Source organism: Marmota flaviventris, chromosome 11, assembly GCF_047511675.1.
Source record: "Marmota flaviventris isolate mMarFla1 chromosome 11, mMarFla1.hap1, whole genome shotgun sequence".
NCBI lineage: Eukaryota > Metazoa > Chordata > Mammalia > Rodentia > Sciuridae > Marmota > Marmota flaviventris.
The window spans coordinates 81,998,886-82,019,892 of NC_092508.1; the positions used below are offsets into that span (position 1 = coordinate 81,998,886).

At 37.8% G+C, this 21,007-nt stretch overlaps 1 protein-coding gene across 4 annotated transcripts in view; it reads left to right on the plus strand.

Moving 5' to 3' along the window:
- Orc4 (origin recognition complex subunit 4) overlaps positions 1-21,007 on the plus strand; it is a 70,817-nt gene that overhangs the window by 35,635 nt on the left and 14,175 nt on the right. For all 4 annotated transcript variants that reach the window (XM_071619191.1, XM_071619192.1, XM_027938034.3 and 1 more), the window contains one exon: positions 19,550-19,598. In XM_071619191.1, the coding sequence (XP_071475292.1) occupies positions 19,550-19,598 (49 nt within the window). The remainder of the gene's footprint in view (positions 1-19,549; positions 19,599-21,007) is intronic.

Below are 21,007 nucleotides of genomic sequence, written 5' to 3' on the forward strand. Positions count from 1 at the left end.
AGTAACTATTTTTGACACTTGCTTTACTATCTTTTAAACTTCTAGTGATCTTGGGATAATGAATGTTTCTGAATTTCAGATACTTAATTTGTTAGCTGGGCTTTATTTTATTGTACATACAATAAAGATGAAAGGAAACAAACTTAATTTAGATTAAATGTTACTTTTCTTGTTGCTAACATGCTATACGAATGTCAGTTATCTCTTAATATTAAATTTACAGAAATTTATCCATAACCCAGTTTTCATACAGCATGCAGTCTCAGGACAGTGAACATCACTAATTTAAAGTCACTGATTTGAAATGTTTTCACATTTATAAACTTTTTTTTTTTTTTTTAGTTTCATTTTATTTATTTATTTTTTTAATTTTTTATTGTGGGCTGTTCAAAACATTACAAATTTCTTGACATATCATATTCCACACTTTGATTCAAGTGGGTTATGAACTCCCACCTTCACCCCATACACAGATTGCAGAATCACATCAGTTACACATCCATTGATTTACAAATTGCCATACTAGTGTCTGTTGTGCTCCGCTGCCTTTCCCGTCCTCCACCCTCCCCCCTCCCCACCTCTCCCCTCCCCTCCCCTCCTCTCTCTCTACCCCCTCCACTATATAACCCTGAGGGTCTCCTTCCATTACCATGCAGTTTCCCTTCTCTCTCCCTTTCCCTCCCACCTCTCATCCCTGTTAAATGTTAATCTTCTTCTCCTGCTCTTCATCCCTACTCTGTTCTTAGTTACTCTCCTTATATCAAAGAAGACATTTGGCATTTGTTTTTTAGAGATTGGCTAGCTTCACTTAGCATAATCTGCTCTAATGCCATCCATTTCCCTGTAAATTCTATGATTTTGTCATTTTTTAATGCAGAGTAATACTCCATTGTGTATAAATGCCACATTTTTTTTATCCATTCGTCTATTGAAGGGCATCTAGGTTGGTTCCACAGTCTTGCTATTGTGAACTGTGCTGCTATGAACATCGATGTAGCAGTGTCCCTGTAGCATGCCCTTTTTAGGTCTTTAGGGAATAGACCAAGAAGGGGAATAGCTGGGTCAAATGGTGGCTCCATTCCCAACTTTCCAAGAAATCTCCATACTGCTTTCCAAATTGGCTGCACCGATCTACAGTCCCACCAGCAATGTACAAGTGTACCCTTTTCCCCACATCCTCGCCAGCACTTGTTGTTGTTTGACTTCTTAATGGCTGCCAATCTTACTGGAGTGAGATGGTATCTTAGGGTGGTTTTGATTTGCATTTCTCTGACAGCTAGAGATGTTGAGCATTTTTTCATGTACTTGTTGATTGACTGTATGTCCTCCTCTGAGAAGTGTCTGTTCAGGTCCTTGGCCCATTTGTTGATTGGGTTGTTTGTTCTCTTATTGTCTAATTTTTTGAGTTCTTTGTATACTCTGGATATTGGGGCTCTATCTGAAGTGTGAGGAGTAAAGATTTGTTCCCAGGGTGTAGGCTCCCTATTTACCTCTCTTATTGTTTCTTTTGCTGAGAAAAAACTTTTTAGTTTGATTAAGTCCCATTTGTTGATTCTAGTTATTAACTTTTGTGCTATGGGTGTCCTATTGAGGAATTTGGAGCCCGACCCCACCGACTGTAGATCGTAGCCAACTTTTTCTTCTATCAGACGGCGCGTCTCTGATTTGATATCAAGCTCCTTGATCCATTTTGAATTCACTTTTGTGCATGGCGAGAGAAAGGGATTCAGTTTCATTTTGTTGCATATGGATTTCCAGTTTTCCCAGCACCATTTGTTGAAGATGCTATCCTTCCTCCATTGCATGCTTTTAGCCCCTTTATCAAATATAAGATAGTTGTAGTTTTGTGGATTGGTTTCTGTGTCCTCTATTCTGTACCATTGGTCCACCCATCTGTTTTGGTACCAGTACCATGCTGTTTTTGTTACTATTGCTCTGTAGTATAGTTTGAAGTCTGGTATTGCTATACCGCCTGATTCACACTTCCTGCTTAGCATTGTTTTTGCTATTCTGGGTCTTTTATTTTTCCATATGAATTTCATGATTGCTTTCTCTATTTCTACAAGAAATGCCGTTGGGATTTTGATTGGCATTGCATTAAACCTATAGAGAACTTTTGGTAATATCGCCATTTTGATGATGTTAGTTCTGCCTATCCATGAACAGGGTATATTTTTCCATCTTCTAAGATCTTCTTCTATTTCTCTCTTTAGGGTTCTGTAGTTTTCATTGTATAAGTCTTTCACCTCTTTTGTTAGGTTGATTCCCAAGTATTTTATTTTTTTTGAAGATATTTTGAATGGAGTGGTTGTCCTCATTTCCATTTCAGAGGATTTGTCGCTGATATACAGGAATGCCTTTGATTTATGCGTGTTGATTTTATATCCTGCCACTTTGCTGAATTCATTTATTAGCTCTAATAGTTTCTTTGTAGAGCCTTTTGGGTCTGCTAGGTATAGAATCATATCATCTGCAAATAGTGATAATTTAAGTTCTTCTTTTCCTATTTTTATGCCTTTAATTTCTTTCGTATGTCTAATTGCTCTGGCCAATGTTTCGAGAACTATGTTGAACAGAAGTGGAGAGAGAGGGCATCCCTGTCTTGTTCCAGATTTTAGAGGGAATGCCTTCAGTTTTTCTCCATTCAGAATGATGCTAGCCTGAGGCTTAGCATAGATTGCTTTTACAATATTGAGGTATGTTCCTGTTATCCCTAGTTTTTCTAGAGTTTTGAACATAAAGGGATGCTATACTTTGTCAAATGCTTTTTCCGCATCTATCGAGATGATCATATCGTTCTTATTTTTAAGTCTATTGATGTGGTGAATAACATTTATTAATTTCCGTATATTGAACCAGCCTTGCATCCCAGGGATGAATCCTACTTGATCATGGTGTACAATTTTTTTGATATGTTTTTGTATCCGATTCGCCAGAATTTTATTGAGGATTTTTGCATCTAGGTTCATTAGAGATATTGGTCTGTAGTTTTCTTTCTTTGAAGTGTCTTTGTCTGGTTTAGGTATCAGGGTGATGTTGGCCTCATAGAATGAATTTGGAAGTTCTCCCTCCTTTTCTATTTCCTGAAGTAGCTTGAAAAGTATTGGTATTAGTTCTTCTTGAAAGGTTTTGTAAAATTCTGCTGTATACCCATCCGGACCTGGGCTTTTCTTATTTGGTAGTCTTTTTATGGTTTCTTCTATTTCCTCAATTGATATTGGTCTGTTTAGGTTTTCTATATCCTCCTGACTCAATCTGGGCAGATCATATGACTTAAGAAATTTATCTATGCCTTCACTATCTTCTAATTTGTTGGAGTATAAGGATTCAAAATAGTTTTTGATTATCTTCTGTATTTCTGAAGTGTCTGTTGTGATATTGCCTTTTTCATCCCGTATGCTAGTAATTTGAGTTCTCTCTCTTCTTCTCTTCGCTAGCATCGCTAAGGGTCTGTCGATTTTGTTTATTTTTTCAAAGAACCAACTTTTAGTTTTGTCAATTTTTTCAATTGTTTCTTTTGTTTCAATTTCATCTCTGATTTTAATTATTTCTTGCCTTCTACTTCTTTTGCTGTTGTTTTGCTCTTCTTTTTCAAGGATTTTGAGATGAAGTATGAGATCATTTATTTGTTGGTTTTTTCTTTTTTTAAGGAATGAACTCCAAGCAATGAATTTTCCTCTTAGAACTGCTTTCAATGTGTCCCATAGATTCCGATATGTTGTGTCTATGTTTTCATTAATCTCTAAGAATTTTTTAATTTCCTCCTTGATGTCTTCTATAACCCATTGATCATTCAGTAACCTATTGTTCATTCTCCAAGTGATGTATGCTTTTTCCTTCCTTCTTTTATCGTTGATTTTCAGTTTCATTCCATTATGATCAGATAAGATGCATGGTATTATCTCTACTCCTTTATATTGTCTAAGAGTTGCCCTGTGACATAATATATGATCTATTTTAGAGAAGGATCCATGTGCTGCTGAGAAAAAAGTGTAACTGCTTGATGTTGGGTGGTATACTCTATATATGTCAATTAGGTCTAGGTTATTAATAGTGTTATTGAGTTCTATAGTTTCCTTATTCAACTTTTGTTTGGAAGATCTGTCCAGTGGCGAGAGAGGTGTGTTGAAGTCTCCCATGATTATGGTATGGTGGTCTATTAGACTCTTGAACTTGAGAAGAGTTTGTTTGACGAACATAGCTGCACCATTGTTTGGGGCATAAATATTTATGATTGTTATGTCTTGTTGTTGTATGGTTCCCTTAAGCAGTATGTAGTGTCCCTCTTTATCTCTTTTGATTAACTTTGGCTTGAAATGTATTTTATTTGATATGAGTATGGACACTCCTGCTTGTTTCCGAAGTCCATATGAGTGATATGATTTTTCCCAACCTTTCACCTTCAGCCTATGTATGTCTTTTCCTATCAAATGCGTCTCCTGTAGGCAGCATATTGTTGGGTCTTGTTTTGTGATCCATTCTACTAGCCTGTGTCTCTTAATTGGTGAGTTTAAGCCATTAACATTTAGGGTTATTATTGAGATATGGGTTGTTCTTCCAGCCATATTTGTTTATTTCTGTTACTAAACATGGTTTGTTTTCCTCTTTGATTATCCCCCCCCCCCTTTACTGTCCTACCTCCCACTGTTGGTTTTCATTGTTATTTTCCATTTCCTCTTCCTGTAATGCTTTGGCGAGGATGTTTTGAAGAGATGGTTTTCTAGCTGCGAATTCTTTAAACTTTTGTTTATCGTGGAAGGTTTTAATTTCATCTTCCATCCTGAAGCTTAATTTTGCTGGATACACAATTCTTGGTTGGAACCCATTTTCTTTCAGTGTTTGAAATATGTTATTCCAGGATCTTCTAGCTTTCAGAGTCTGTGTTGAAAGATCAGCTGTTATCCTAATTGGCTTACCCCTAAATGTAATCTGCTTCCTTTCTCTTGTAGCTTTTAAAATTCTCTCCTTATTCTGTATGTTGGGCATCTTCATTATAATGTGTCTAGGTGTGGATCTCTTATGATTTTGCACATTCGGCGTCCTGTAGGCTTCTAGGATTTGGGATTCTGTCTCATTCTTCAAGTCTGGGAAGTTTTCTTGTATTATTTCCTTGAATAGACTTCTCATTCCTTTGGTTTGGAGCTCTGTACCTTCCTGTATCCCAATGACTCTTAAGTTTGGTCTCTTAATGTTATCCCATATTTCTTGGATGTTCTGCTCATGGTTCCTTAACAGTCTTGCTGAGCTGTCTATGTTCTTTTCCAGTTGAAATACTTTCTCTTCATTGTCTGATGTTCTATCTTCTAAGTGTTCTACTCTGCTGGTAGTATTCTCCATTGAGTTTTTAAGTTGGTTTATTGCTTCCTGCATTTCTAGGATTTCTGTTTGTTTGTTTTTTATAACCTCTGTCTCCCTGTATAGTTGATCCTTTGCTTCCTGGATTTGTTTGCGTAATTCGTTGTCGAAGTGATCTTTCATTGTCTGATTTTGCTGTTTAATGTCTTCCTTGATACTCCAGATCATTTGAAGCATGTATATCCTGAATTCTTTATCTGACATTCCATCTGCTGCAGCTGTTACCTCTTCTAAAGTTGCGTTGACCTGCATTGCTTGTGGTCCTTTCTTTCCTTGTCTTTTCATACTGCTTGCGTATCTTTCCTGCAGGTGCGGGCGGCGGCTCTGCTCTCTCCTTATTCCAATTGGGGTTTCGTGGCTACCACGCCGGCAGGTCACTGGGCCTGTTCTGGGAGCTGGCGGCGGCTCTGTTCTGCCCCTGCTCCGATTAGGGTGACGAGTGTACCACGCCGGCAGGCCACCGGGCCTGATCCGCCGGTCGGTTGCAGGTTTGCCTACCCTGCAGGCGCGGGAGGCGGCTCTACTCTGCCCCTACTCCAAATGGGGTGACGTGTCTGTCGTACCGGCAGGCCACTGGGCCTGTCCCGCTGGTCGGTCGCAGATCTGCCCACCTTTCGGGCACGGGTGGAGGCTCTGCTCTGCCCCTACTCCAATTGGGGTGTCGTGACTACCCCGCCTGCAGGACGCTGGGCCTGTTCCTGGCACGGGCGGCGACTCTGCTCTGCCACTACTCCAATTAGGGTGGTGTTTGTACCACGCTGGCAGGCTCCTGGGCCTGATCCGCCAGTCTGTTGTAGGTCTGCCTACCTTGGAGGCGCGGGCGGCGGATCTGCCCTGCCCCTCCTACCACGCCTGCGGACCCCTGGGCCTGATCTGCAGGTTAATCACTGGTCTGCTCACCCTGCAGGCACGGGTGGCGGTTCCGCTCCGCCCCCACTCCAATTGGGGTCACGTGACCACCACACCGGCAGGGCCTGATCCGGGCATGGCAGAAGGATCTGCTCTGCCCCTACTCCAGTTGGGGTGACATGTGTACCACACTGGCAGGCCACTGGGCCTGACCCGCCAGGCTGTCACAGGTCTATTTACCTTGCCAGCGCGAACGGCGGCTCTGCCCTGTCCCTCCTACCACGCCCATGTACCACTGGGTCGCGGGTCTGCCCACCTTGCGGGTGCGGGTGGCGGCTCCGCTCTGCCCCCACTGCTTATGTCACCGCTGGTATCGATGAAGTTCTCTCCTCCGCCGCTTTCTGTTGACATCAGATCTCTGCCATGTTGGTATCCTATGCGAATGGCAGCATTTCGTTCCCCTTGCCAGGCAACCAAAGCAACGGGTGAGTCCTGACCAGCCCTCAGCAGGACCCGGACCGAGAAGCAGTTTCCGCGGGCTCCTAGCCCCGGGCCAGGGAAGTTCCGGGAGCTGGAACTCGGCCACTCCGTGCTCTGTGTAAGCTCCTATAAGTGTAAGCTCCAAGAAGCAGTCCCCGCGGGCTCGGTTCCGGGAGCCGGAATTCGGCTGCTTAGTGCTTGGTGTATGCTCTGATAGGCGCAGGGTCCACGAAGCAGCCTCCGCAGGCTCCGCAGCCCTGGGCCAGGGCGGTTCCGGGTCGGTTCCGGGAGCCGGAACTCGGCCGCTCCGTGCTCGGTGTAAGCTCCTATAAGTGTAAGCTCCAAGAAGCAGTCCCCGCGGGCTCAGTTCCGGGAGCCAGAATTCGGCTGCTTAGTGCTTGGTGTATGCTCTGATAGGCGCAGGGTCCAAGAAGCAGCCTCCGCAGGCTCCGCAGCCCTGGGCCAGGGCAGTTCCGGGACGGTTCCGGGAGCCGGAACTCAGCCGCCCCGCGCTCGGTGTTCACTCCGATAGGATCAGGTTCTAAGAAGCACCCAGGCGCTGAACCCTAGCAATCTATCTGCAAGCCGCAGGCGAATTGCAGCCTGAAATTACCTGATCTATGGCTGAATGAGCTGCGGTCAGTCGAAAGCAGGGGTGGTGACGTCAGTTTACCAACATGGTGGCTGCTGGCCTCCTCTGTGGTCTGACCGGTGTGGAGAACCGAGATGGACCGCTTCCTTCCCCCGTCTCGAACCCAGAATTCAGCCCTGAGTACGGTGCTTACGCGGCTGGCAGAAACTGCAGCGCTGTAACCCTGCGTCTCTATCCCAGCGCGCTCTGCAGACTTTAGCCGCGGGGCGATTTGCTGAATAAGCAGTGTTACCCTCCGTGCGACAAACCTCTCGCGTTTGAGTCCCCGTAGCCGATCCTCGTGAGATGGAAATCCTTCCTCCAGGTTCCGGAGCACCCCACTATTGCTGGAAATTCCTAACAAGATATCCTTTAGCCGTCCTGACTTGTCATACTCCCACACAGTGAAGCAGCACACGGGGACAGTGCACTCCCCTCGCCGCCATCTTCCTTCTCTGACATTTATAAACTTTTTACCTGTCAGCTATTTTATGAGACCTAAAAAAATAAGATTAATTTGCAACCTAATTTTCATGAGGAAATTACTTATCCTTATATTGCTTATGCAGTTGAAATAGGATACTTACATTCCGAGTTCATTTTCTGATGACTAGTGATCATGCAGTGCTGTCACTGTACTCTCATAGCTATGTACTCCCTGCTTCAGTGACATACCATAGTTGTGTAGGCATTTAGGAATTTCTTTTCTTTAATTATTATCTATAAAAAGCTGAGTCAACCATATGCTTTCCTTTCATATTTTGCAGATCTTTGAAGTGCAAATTCTTAATGCTCCTTCTATAAATATAATGTTCTAACTCCTCTTTAGAATGTATGCCTAAGCTAGTGACCTACTAGGTGATTATGTAGGCTCATTTTGACTTTCGGTTTCCAGTTGATCTGAATAGGTGTTTCTAACAATACTAAATGGACATATTCATACTGGATATTCATATGTGAAGTAATAAAAGCCACAGTCTTGTCATTTTATCCTAATCATCACTATTATTATCTTTATTGCCGGGTTTCTGTTCTCGTGACTAAAAGGCTCAGGGGTCACTCTAGTTAAACTGGACTAACTGGGCTGCACGAAATAACCACACAAGAGACACAAATACCTTTTTCTTTGGGGTTGCTGTGACGGCTCCTCTGACCTTAAGGGTCCGCAGAAAAAGAGAGAGAGCAAGAGCACGCGCTGACCCCTTTTATTAAGGAGAATCTATTCAAATGAGGCAAGGGGTCAGGTTTCAGGGGCTGAGTCTATCTTCATGATGTCCACTGTCAGCAGGTTGACTGACACCTGGGTAGGCCACACCCAAGGTCACAGTAAGAGGAGGGGACACACACAAGGCACTTCCATGGAAGATTCTATCCTAAACAGGGCAAGGGGTTATATTACAAAGGAACAGGTGATCATAGCTTCACCCATGGGGCTGTAGCAAGACACACCCATTTCTGTGACTGAGCGTCTCAGCACCCAGCTGGGGAGTGTAACTCAGTCACTGGTAAGGTTGGCCTCCCACACTTTATTACATAGTCAACCCTTGGTTATCTGTAGGTTCTGCATATGCATTTGCAACCTACTATAGATTTAAATATTCAAGAAAATAATGTGTTTATACTGAATACAGATTTTTCCCCCTTGGCATTAATAGTACAGTATAACAACTATCATTCCATTGTACTAGATATTAAAACTAACATAGAGAAAATTTAAAGTATAAGAAAGAATGTACATAATTTATTAGCAAATACTAGGCCACTTTATATAAGAGACTTCAGAATCCATAGATTTTGGTATTCATAATGGGGTCCTAGAGCCAGTCCTTCAGGGATAGCTGTCGCGACCCCTTGCCCGCAAGGAAGACGCAACTCAGGAATCTTCTTTCAGCAGTTTATTCAGGCCCTTGATATTTCTTCTGCTCTTACTCGGATGCCCCTCCCAGCCTTAATAAAGCATCTCAAGCCCCAATGCAAAGCTGCCACGTGGAGCTTTCTCATAGGGTGATAAGGGATTATGTGCCAACTCTCCAAAAAAGGAGTTGTTTATCACAGGCCACAGTGGAAGCCGGCGCCATCTTCTAATGGCGGCCACGGTCTATAGGAACGGCTCACCACAGTTCCCCCTTCTGTTTTATAAAACAATGCAGGCGAAAGTAGAGGTCCTATCCCACTGTGCAGAAGTGGCTGCAATGTATGGTTCAGTCCTAAGGAGGCGCCTTCCCCAGACCTGATCCCATATCAGCCGACGCCTTTTTTCGTAGGGCGGGGCGTGAACGCGTCTAACCCGCATGCAATAGGACATGCTCTCCTTGAGGTCCACGTCAAGGATCACTCAAGTGCAGTGCCTTGCCTCGCATTCTGCATCATGACGACGATGAGAAGTAGGATAACACAGGTAGCCTGGTAATGATGACAAAATTTAAGTTGGCAACACAATCCCTAAGCCCCAGAGGAAGGTAAAGAGTCTGTAGCCGAGAAGAAAGACCAGTCCTGAAACCCATCTGCGTGCAATGGTAACAAGACCTGCAGAGTGCAAAGGCTATCCAGCACTGGGAGAGCATAAAGAAGAGGGCATGCCAATCCCAGTGCAATGTGAAAATAACTTGGGGTGCAATGGCCATGCCCAGAAATCACTGTTTAAGATGTGCAAGCCAGATTTGTGGAGAAATGCCATTTTCTAAAGCTGCAAGAGCTTGTATGATCATAGCTTTCTCTTGCGCATGGCGAGCTTTAAGGCGACAGAGAAGCCACAAACAAAGTACAACACCGAAGCAACACATTGCCCCAAAAATGTCTACCCCCACCCACTCTTTGAAGAAGGAAAAGGCAGAAGATATCCAATCGGTGAATCGACCCAAAGTCACTGGTTCGACACGGGTACTGTTCAAGACAGCTATCTGGGTTAGTTGAGACTGGATCATGTCTTCCGCTGCCATGGACCAATTTCCGGCCAAATATTCGCCAATGATGCGGGAGGCATTCCTGGAATCATTAAATCTGGGACTAACCGGTGCACCACCCCTGACTGCTGAAAGTTCTGGTTCCCGGGTCTCGGCACCACTTGTCGCGACCCCTTGCCCGCAAGGAAGACGCAACTCAGGAATCTTCTTTCAGCAGTTTATTCAGGCCCTTGATATTTCTTCTTCTCTTACTCGGATGCCCCTCCCAGCCTTAATAAAGCATCTCAAGCCCCAATGCAAAGCTGCCACGTGGAGCTTTCTCATAGGGTGATAAGGGATTATGTGCCAACTCTCCAAAAAAGGAGTTGTTTATCACAGGCCACAGTGGAAGCCGGCGCCATCTTCTAATGGCGGCCACGGTCTATAGGAACGGCTCACCACAGATAGCTTTAGAGAAATTACTAGTTTTGCTTCTTCATTATATAGATGAGGTATTTGACACTCAGAGAGCATATAGCATACAAAAGGTCAAAAAATGTTGGCGAGTATGGACATTAGGCTCCTAAGTCATTTAACTCAACCCAGATCTGTTCTGTTTTGATGTACTTAGAGCAAACATAAATATGTTGTGTATATATTTATGCATGTTTGTATACATAAATGTCATGCATATATTCATACATATTTCTATATAAAATGTATTTAAAATATGTATGAGTATATGCACAACATATTTATGTATTATACACATGTGTATCATATATTATAATATTTTATATGTATATAAGCATATATAAATATGTATACATATTTACATAAGTGTATGTTTATACTTTAGCAGGATTTTTATATAGAAAAGACAAAAGATAAGCCATCTTTTTGTAACTTTGACCACCGATTTTCTAAATTATTATTTCTTTGAGCCTTTGTTGTATTATGGAAAATTATGGATAATACCTCCAGCTTTACCATGGAAGAAGTTTTGGCAAAATAGCCTTGATCATCACAATATGTAGAATTTCTTAATAAACAGTTATGGTGTGTTTTATCAGATGTTTCCATTGGGGTACTAACAAGTGGGTTTCTTTTCTCTTTATTATAAAATCTCCTCAAACTTGAAGTTGACTATTTTTTTAAAAAGTCTAATGAATAAAAAAAATTATGACTTTAATTATAAAAAATAGGAACCTGGAACATCTGCTACTGCCAGGGTCCTGCCCTAGCGGGATCCAGGGAGTCCTGAAGGATGATTGGCGTCGGCGAAAAGATGAGACAGGGGTCGTTCCGTTGGAGCAATCTCCAGAGAGAGAGCTAATGCAGCTTTCTCTGGGTCATCTTTTATTACAATTTTTCTCATCATTATAGATTCAGAATACGTCATTGATTATATAATTTAAAACTTTGCCAAGACATGACATTTCCTTAACCATGATTGGGGATACAAAAAATGTAACATTAATTTACATTTTTCCAGGATATGTCCTTCAGTTATATAATTATTAAAACTACAGAATCATTAATAAAATACATCACTAATTTACATTTTTCAGATTTTCCCAAGATTTACTATTTTTCCCAAGATATGCTATTTTCTTATTAACTAATGCCAAACTACATAACCAGACTCTAAGTCTCCTAACCAATCATTAACCTAAAGTACATTTGTACTTTATTTCTAATCTAAAATTCCCATCTAAAAAAGTCCCTTTAAATCTTATATTTAAAATATCCTAAAGTTTATGAATCATTCTTAAAACATATCAGAAACCTATACAACTAAAAACTTAAGAATTTCTAAACTTAAGAATCTAAATAAAATAATATTTCTAACATTATTCTAAAACTGTGTCTTATAAAGCTATTTTAATTAATTCCTAAATTTATTCTCATAAAACTGGTTGAGCTGCTTTCTCAAAGAGTTTCTTTGTTTCTCAGTCAAGGTGCACTAGTTCTCATATCTTTATAATCTTTCTCAATAGAAAGTAAGTTCTAAGAATCAATCCACTTTCCACCAATATTAACTATGCTCATCATATATCCCTATGTAAAGTAAGAAAGGGTTTATAAAAAGAGAAAAATATATCTTTATATGTTTTAACTTTTCTAAGTGTATAATATAACTTTCCTTAATCAAAAATGAAACTGCATGTGGTGAACTTTGTGAAATAAGCATACTGATTAGGTTTTCTAAGAGACCGGAAATATGGGCTTGGGTTCTAGTTGATATAATCAATGTGGTGCCTAAAATTCTCATGACCTTTCAAAGGATGATTGTTGTCCGTTATCAGGTTTATCCACAATGTACTGAGATAGAAGAACAGCCTTCTACTTTGTCCTTGATATGCTGAGGGGTAGTAGAACAGCCTCCAAGGCATGAACTACCTGTTATGTTCTAGCCATCTGAAATTTAATTTGTTTGGCATTTAACATACTCATGCCTCCTGTCAGAAACATAAGCATGAAAATGAAAAGTCCCAATTACATAAAAAAGGGTCTCATGGTTTCGGTTTCCCACCAACCAGTGTGGCTTTGCCAGCATTCATCCTCACTGTGACCCTGTCAAGACAGTGGGAGAGCGGCTTTGCCAACACTTTTTCTCACTGTGACCCTGTCAAGACAGTGAGTGGGGGATCGCCTTCACCATGCTACTCTGTTAGAATTTATCCAGAATATTTAAGTTGCATCCAAAAATATTTTGGCTGTGTTCCAAGTATAAACATAGCCAAATTTGATGTGATAAATACAAATTTGTCAATATGCTCTTGAATAGACAAATACTATAATACTATCTAATATTTCCCTTGGAGGCATCCCTCTAGTTTATTTTTTCTATTAACATAATAATTGTGCAAGTTATTAGAGCAGATTATGCTAAGTGAAGCTAACCAGTCCCTAAAAAACAAATGCCAAATGTCTTCTTTGATATAAGGAGAGTGACTAAGAACAGAGTAGGGACGAAGAGCATGAGAAGATGATTAACATTAAACAGGGATGAGAGGTGTGAGGGAAAGAGAGAGAGAAGGGAAATTGCATGGAAATGGAAGGAGACCCTCAGGGTTATACAAAATTACATACAAGAGGAAGTGAGGGGAAAGGGAAAAAAATACAAGGGGGAGAAATGAATTACAGTAGAGGGGGTAGAGAGAGAAGAGGGAAGGGGAGGGGAGGGGAGGGGGGATAGTAGAGGATAGGAAAGGCAGCAGAATACAACAGACACTAGTATGGCAATATGTAAATCAATGGATGTGTAACTGATGTGATTCTGCAATCTGTATACGGGGTAAAAATGGGAGTTCATAACCCACTTGAATCAAAGTGTGAAATATGATATATCAAGAACTATGTAATGTTTTGAACAACCAACAATAAAAATTTAAAAGTAAATAAATAAATAATTGTGCAAGTTATTGAGTTTTACTTTGACATTTCCATGCATGTATATATATTGTGTATTGATTGTATCCATCTTCCTGTCTACCCTCTGTTGCTCTCTCCCCCCACAATCCCTTTCCCTTTTCCTAATAGTCACTTTTTTTTTCTTTTTTTATAGCTTACATATATGAGAGAAATATGTACTGTCTTTCTGTCCCTGGCATATTTCACTTAATATAATGTCCTGCAATTCATTCATTTTGCTGCATATGGCAGGAGTTCATTCATCTTTATGGTGTTTTCTTCCATTTTGTATATATACAACATTTTCTTCATCCATGTGTTGACTGGCACCTAGGCTACTATGAATAGTGTTGCAGTAAATATGGGTTATGCAAGTATCTCTTTTGTATACTGGCTTCATTCTTTCAGATATCCTTAGAATATATACTGTGATTCCACAGTGGCTATGATAATTTCCATTCCCATTAATAGTGTATAAGTGTTCCCCCAGTGTTTCATGTACTTTTTGTTTTTTAATAATCGCCATTCTGATTAAGGTGACATGAGATCTGAATATAATTTTGACTTACATTTATATAATGTAATGAATATTTTGAGCATTTTTTGTATATTTACTAGTCATTTATATTTCTTGTTTTGAGAACTGTCTTCAAATCATTTGTTCATTTACTGTTTTTAAAGTTGTTTATTTTTGAATTTTAATCTTGTATCAGATAAATACCCAGCAGAGATTTTTGCCAATTCTATAGATTGTCTTTTTCACTGTGTTAATTGTTTCCTTTGCTATGTAAAAATGTTTTAATTTGATGTATTTCTCATTGTGCTTTTGTTTCTTGTTAGAGTCCTATTCGGGAAATCATTGCCTATGCCAATATTTTGAAGTATTTCCCATAGGTTTTCTTCGCAGCTTCAAATTTTCAGGTCTTTGATTCATTTTGAGTTGATTCTTTGTTTGTTTTGTTTTTTGGGATTTTTTGTGCAGGATGAGAGAGATGGCTCAGTTTTCTGTCTTCTGAAGATCTCCAGTTTTCCAAGCCTCGTTTGTTGAAGAACTCTCTTATCCAATTTATGATTTTTGCATCTTTGTTGGGAAGTAAATGAGAGTTCATTTCTGGGTCCTTTATTTCTTTTCATTAGTGTTATTTATCTGTTTTCATGCCAAAACTATGCTGGTTTTGTTAGGATATCTCTGTAGTATATTTTGAAGTCAAGTATTTTAATGGCTCCCACCATCTTATTTTTTTCAGGATTGCTTTGACTCTTCATGGTATTTTGTACTTCATATGAATTAAGTATTGTTTTTTCTAATTCTTTAAAGAAAGCCATTGAAATTTTTATGAAGATTGCAGTGAATCTGTAGGTCACTTTGGGTGATAGGACTATTGTAACAGTATTAATTCTTCCATTTCATGAACATGGGAGCTCTCTACACCTTCTAGTATCCTCTTCAGTTTCTTTCTTCAGTGTTTAAGTTAAAAACAATACCTATTGTTTTTAACTTTTTGAGTCTTTTGTTAATGGGATTGCTTTCCTGATTTCTTTCTAAGCAAGTCTGTTATTGGCATATAGAAACGCTACTGATTTTCATGTTGATTTTTATATCCTGCACCTTTTACTATATTTCTTTCCTTCATTTTCTTTTCTTTCTTTCTTTTTTTTTTTTTTTTGTTGTTGTTGTAGGTAGACAGAATGCCTTTATTTTATTTGTTAATTGTTATATGGTGCTGAGGATCGAACCCAGTGCTTCATGCATGCTAGGCAAGCACTTTGCCACTGAGGTACAGCCCCAGACCACTATATTTCTTTATCGGTTATAAAAGCCTTTTGATGGAGTCTTAGAGTTTTCCAGTATAGAATATCACCAGCAAACAGGTTTAATTTGACTACCTTCTTCTTTATTTGTATTCCTTTTATTCTTTTTCCTGACTAATTGCTCTGGTCAAAATTTCTAGTACTGTGTTGAATAAGAGTGCTGAAAGTAGACATTCTCGTCTTATTCCTGAACTTATTGGAAACACTTTCAGTTTTTTTCCATTAGGTATCATGTGGACTGTGGCTTTATCATACATAACCATTACTATGATTCTACTACACCTAATTTATTCTGGGCATTTATCATGACATTGAATTTTATCAAAGGCTTTTTCTGTATATATTGAGATGATCATGTACTTTTTATCTTTTATTCAGTTTATTTGCTGTATTACATTTATTGATTTGCATATGTTGAGCCATCCCTAGAATGAAACCAACTTGTGTATTTTTAATAGCTGTTGAGTTTGATTTGCAAGTAATTTATTGAGGATTTTTGCACCGTTGTTCTTCAGGAATATTGGTCTCTAGCGTCCTTTTTATTTATTTTATATATATATATATATTTACTTTTAGGTGGACACAATATCTTTATTTTATTTTTATGTGATGCTGAGGATCGAACCCAGTGCCTCATGCATGCTAGGTGAGCACTGTACCACTGAGCCACAACCCAGCCCCGATATTTCTGGTTTCTTTGATGTAAACATTCATTGATATAAACATTTCTGTTAATATTGCTTTTGTTATATCCTTCACATTCTAATATGTTGTGTTTCCATGATCATTTTATTCTAGGAAATTCTTCATTTCTCCCAATTTCTAAAGTGAATCATTGATCATTTAAAAGTGTTTTGTTCAATATCCTTAATTTCTGTAGTTTTTTGTTTTGTTTTGCTATTGATTTCTAATTTCATTCCATTGTGACCTAATAAGTTAAAAGAAATCATTTCATTTTTTTTTTCAAATCTGTTAAGAATGCAGTGGCCTAACATTTATTTTGGAGAATGTTCCATGTAATTATAAAACGAATGGTATTCTGCAGCTTTTGTGTAGAATGTTCTTTTGATATCTTCTAAAGAACTGATCTATGGTATAATTTAAATCTGATGTTTCCTTGTTTTTTTTTTTTGTTGTTGTTGTTTGTTTGTTTGTTTATTTTGCCGGAATGATTTATTTGTAAATGGGGATATTGAAGCCACCCATTATTATTGTGTTGGGATCTGTCTTTCCCTTTAATGTCTGATAGTTTTTGTTTTATAAATTTGGGTGCTCTACTATTCAGTGCATATATATTTGTAATCATTATATTTTCTTGATGGAATTGTTGCCTTTTTAAATATGTAATGACCTTTTTTTCTCTTCTAATTGATTTTGTCTTAAAGTCTATTTTGTTATATATCTAAGTATAGCTTCTCCTACTTCTTTGAATATTCCATTTATTGGGAATATTGTTTTCCATACTGCACTTTTGTTCTGTGTATGTCTTTCCAAGTGAGATGAGTTTCTTTACCATCCTGTTGGATCTTTGTTTTTAATCCTGTCAGCCAGTTAGTTTGTACCTTTTAATTCGTGAAATATTTACATTCAGGATTATTATCAAAAGATACACAGTTGTTCTTGTCGTTTTGTTGATTTTCTTCTGGGTGTTCTGAATAGTCTGTGTTAATTTCTTCCTCATTCATTTAGACATTTGACTGTTTACCAAACTGATGTTTGATTCTTGCCTATTTCTCATTTGTGTGACTACTTTTCTAGGGATATTTATTCTTTCCTGTGCTCTCACGATTGTGTTTGTCTTTGTCTTTGGGTGTAAGGGTTCCTTTAAGTATCTTCTATAATGCAAGTGTGATGGTCATGAATTTCTTTACTTTGTGCTTATCTAAGAAGGTCTTTATTTTTGTTTTGATTCTAAAGCATAACCTTGCTTGGTACAGTAATCGTGGTAGTTATTTTTAGGCCTTGAAATACATCATTCCGTACCCTCCTGGCCTTAAGATTTTCTGCTGAGAAATCTTCTGTTGATGCCAACAGGTTTGCATTTACATGTGACTGAGCATTTCTCTCCTTCGGTTTTTAACATTCTTTCTTCTATACTTTTGACAGTATAACTGTAATATGTCTTGGAGAGGTTCTAATCATGTTTATTTAGGGTTCTAAATGCCTCTTGTACCTGGATGTCCAGGTCTTCTCCAAGATTTGGGAAAGTTTTTGTTATTATTTCACTGAATAGGTTATCTATTCCCACAGCATGTAGCTACTCTATTATGCTGATTATGCAGAGTTTTAGTATTTTAATGGTGTCTCTTTTTCTTATTTCTTATTGTAACATTTTGACAGTTATCTTAAAACTTTTTGGTCAGGTTTCTACTGCTTTACCTAGTCTGTTGTTGGAGCTTTCAACTAAGTTTTTATTTGACTTACTAAACTTGTCATTTTCAAGACTTCTTATTTTGTTCCTTTTCAAAATCTTTCTTGAAATGCTCATATACTGTATTTTCTTCTTTAATTCATTCAATATTTGTATTCTCTTAGATTTCAAAATTCTTTTTTCAGCATTTCATCTACTTCAATATCTTTGGGGTCTGTTTATATGTAGTTTTGAACTTTAGGTGGTGTAAGTATAATATTGTCCTTTTTTTTTTTTTTTATTTCTCATTTCTGTGTTGAGATCTGCTCATCTGTTGGGATGAATATATCTTCCATCTTTATGTGAAGTCCCTAGTAAACAGCCTTCTTTCTCCTAATGATGTGTTATGGGGTATTGGTTTGTTGTGTAATGTTGAGTATATTCCATCTGAACTTCATAGTATTTTCTTTTTGTGGCTTTTTTGGCTATGATTAATGGACTCTGACAGTATGTACTATGTAGGAGCTTGAGAGACCTACTTTCTCTGTTGTTTCACAAGAGTGTGGTTTTCTGGTGGTTCAGGCAGGTATTGATGGTCTAGACAACAAAGAAAATGGGAGTGCACTCTCTGTGGTTATTTCTACAATGGGCATATAGGTTCTTATCAGGTGATGTAGGTTTCCTTGGGTTCTATTGATATTGGTTTTATTACTTGAAAAAAGTTGGGGTACTGGTCATTTCAATCATTGTCTATTATGCTTATTATTATATATCTAAGTATAGCTTCCCCTACTTCTTTGAATATTCCATTTACTGGGAATATTATTTTCAAGGACCTGGAAATTTTATCCTCCCTTTAGACACTTGTATAATCCTGGTGTTTTACCAAGAGATACGAGGGCTCTCTGGTCACTACTTTATCTTCTGTGGCACTCGCCTCCAGTCTTGTCTTGTTCAGAATATGGGAGCAACTGATGCTTTGTAAATGCAGTGTCTACAACAGTTGTGTTATTTTTGTGTGATGTTGCTTTCAGTGTGGGTATCCAGGAGAAGGCCATCTGATTCTCACCAGCCATGCCCACTTAGGGACAGATCTTTGACTAGGGATTTCTGTCCCCACTTTTTTTGATGTTGAAATATCCAGCCAAGTTTGAGCAGTAACTAGCTTATGGCTAAAATAAGATGCAGTTCCTCTCAGCAGAGGACCTGTCCAAAGTGCACAAAATACAAGACTTTACAGACACTCCTAAGCCCACATATAAAAGATGTCTCTGCTTCCAGTGCAAGCTCTGTTGTGGGCAGAGCTCTGAACTCACCAGGTTCTCTCATGATGCCTCAGAGCTGGCAGTAGGCTGGGCAGCCACAGCAGAAAACACCATTATCTAATATTTTCAAACAAATTTCTTCTACCTTTCCCTTTAAAAATTTCTCTTTAAAATTCATAATTCTTTGGCAGTGCCAATTAGAAACTTTTAGGAGCACCATGTATTTGAACAAATGGGTTTCCCATTGTGTTTAGATTATAGCAAATCTATAAATTTTTTACAGATTTTAGAACATATAAAATTTAAAACACTACATAGTTTTGCCATTTTCATTGCTTTATCATCTTTACTTTTCTATTAAGTTTTAAATAGTTAATATATTGACACTTGGCTGAACGTCTGGGCAGTAACTCTTAATTTACTAGAAAAGAAAGATGTGTAGTTTCTGTGTAAGTCTAAGGATCAACCTCTTATTAGTTTACTACTTGTTTTCTTTTTTGTTTTTCAGGGAAGCTTTGCTGAAAACCTTTCATTCCTTCTGGAAGCTTTAAAAAAAGGTAAATACTAACACAGCAGCATGAAAAGATTCTTTTTAACTTTTATTTTACTCTTAATTATGAAGGTAATACCAAACAGAAAACACAGAAGTGGAAATAGAAAAAAAAAAATCACTGTAATCCTACAACTATTATAGTGATTATCTCAATAATTGTTTTTTATTTTTATTCACCTGCCACATATTCTTTGTATATTTACATAGATAAATATAACTTTATTCCAAAAATAAAATCATTTTCCTTATTGTTTTATAATCTGTAAATTTTTATCTGCATAATTTTTATGATTCCCATGTTGTTTTTTAAAGGTGCTATAATTTATTAGTCACCAATTAAAAACTTTTGTTTCTGATTTTTTTACAGTTAGCAAGACATGCTTATATGATCATATGTTCTCTTGGATAAATGTTAATGAATAGAATTCTGGGTTATAAGGCATCAAATTTAAAAGAAGTACAATTAGCAAGCTATTACTCTCTAATTTTATTTGAAAACAATTTTTGGGTTTTGCCTATATAATAGAAACAATTTTCATGTTTGCCTATATAATAAAAAAAATTCTCTTGATCATCAACATAATTTATTTCTTTGATTTGTATTATTCTGTTAGTGGTGAGGCTCATCATTTCATACTTTTACTGACAACTGATAATTTCCTGGTTTATATATTTCCTGTTGGTTCTTTACCTTATTTTCGTGGTGGTTATTTCATATTTACCTGTGGAAATTCATGTGCTCCCTACCCTCTTCCCTTAAATTTGGTTTTTACCTTTTAGTTTAACAAAAGTATTAAATTTTTTGCATAGTTCCATTTATGTAGATTTTTTCTCTCCTTCAGATTATGAAAACATTAGTGTTTGCATTTAATATAATTATCACTAATATTTTGTTGAAATTTATTTCTGTATGCATTGTAAGATAAGGATCTTTGAATAAATCATTTTCCTCATTGATATTTAGTACCATAGTTTATCAGATATTAAATTTCTATATTATTGTAGAGGTCTATTTTGAACCTTCCCTCATTATGGAGATGTTAAATTGTGGTTAAAAAGAATTTAAGTTGTTTTTATCAAACTTCATTGTCTAATCAGTGTTTACAGTAATTATTTCCACAAGAAGATATATTTTGCCTTTTTGCTTACAATTCTCTTTCAAAGAAGTAATTTGTTAATTATAATTATTAGTGACTTCTTATACTTTAATCCCAAAGTGTTTTGATTCTATATGAGTATTGAAAAATCTTTGTTAACTTTATAATTATTAAAGAAGTATTACATTTATATGATTTAAAATCTGCAGCCTTCAATTAAATAATTATTTAAAAGATTTTCTTAATTTTTTATCAATCTGCTAGTCTAATAACAATTTGAAAGCAATAGGGGATATCTTTGTGAATAATTTTTTCA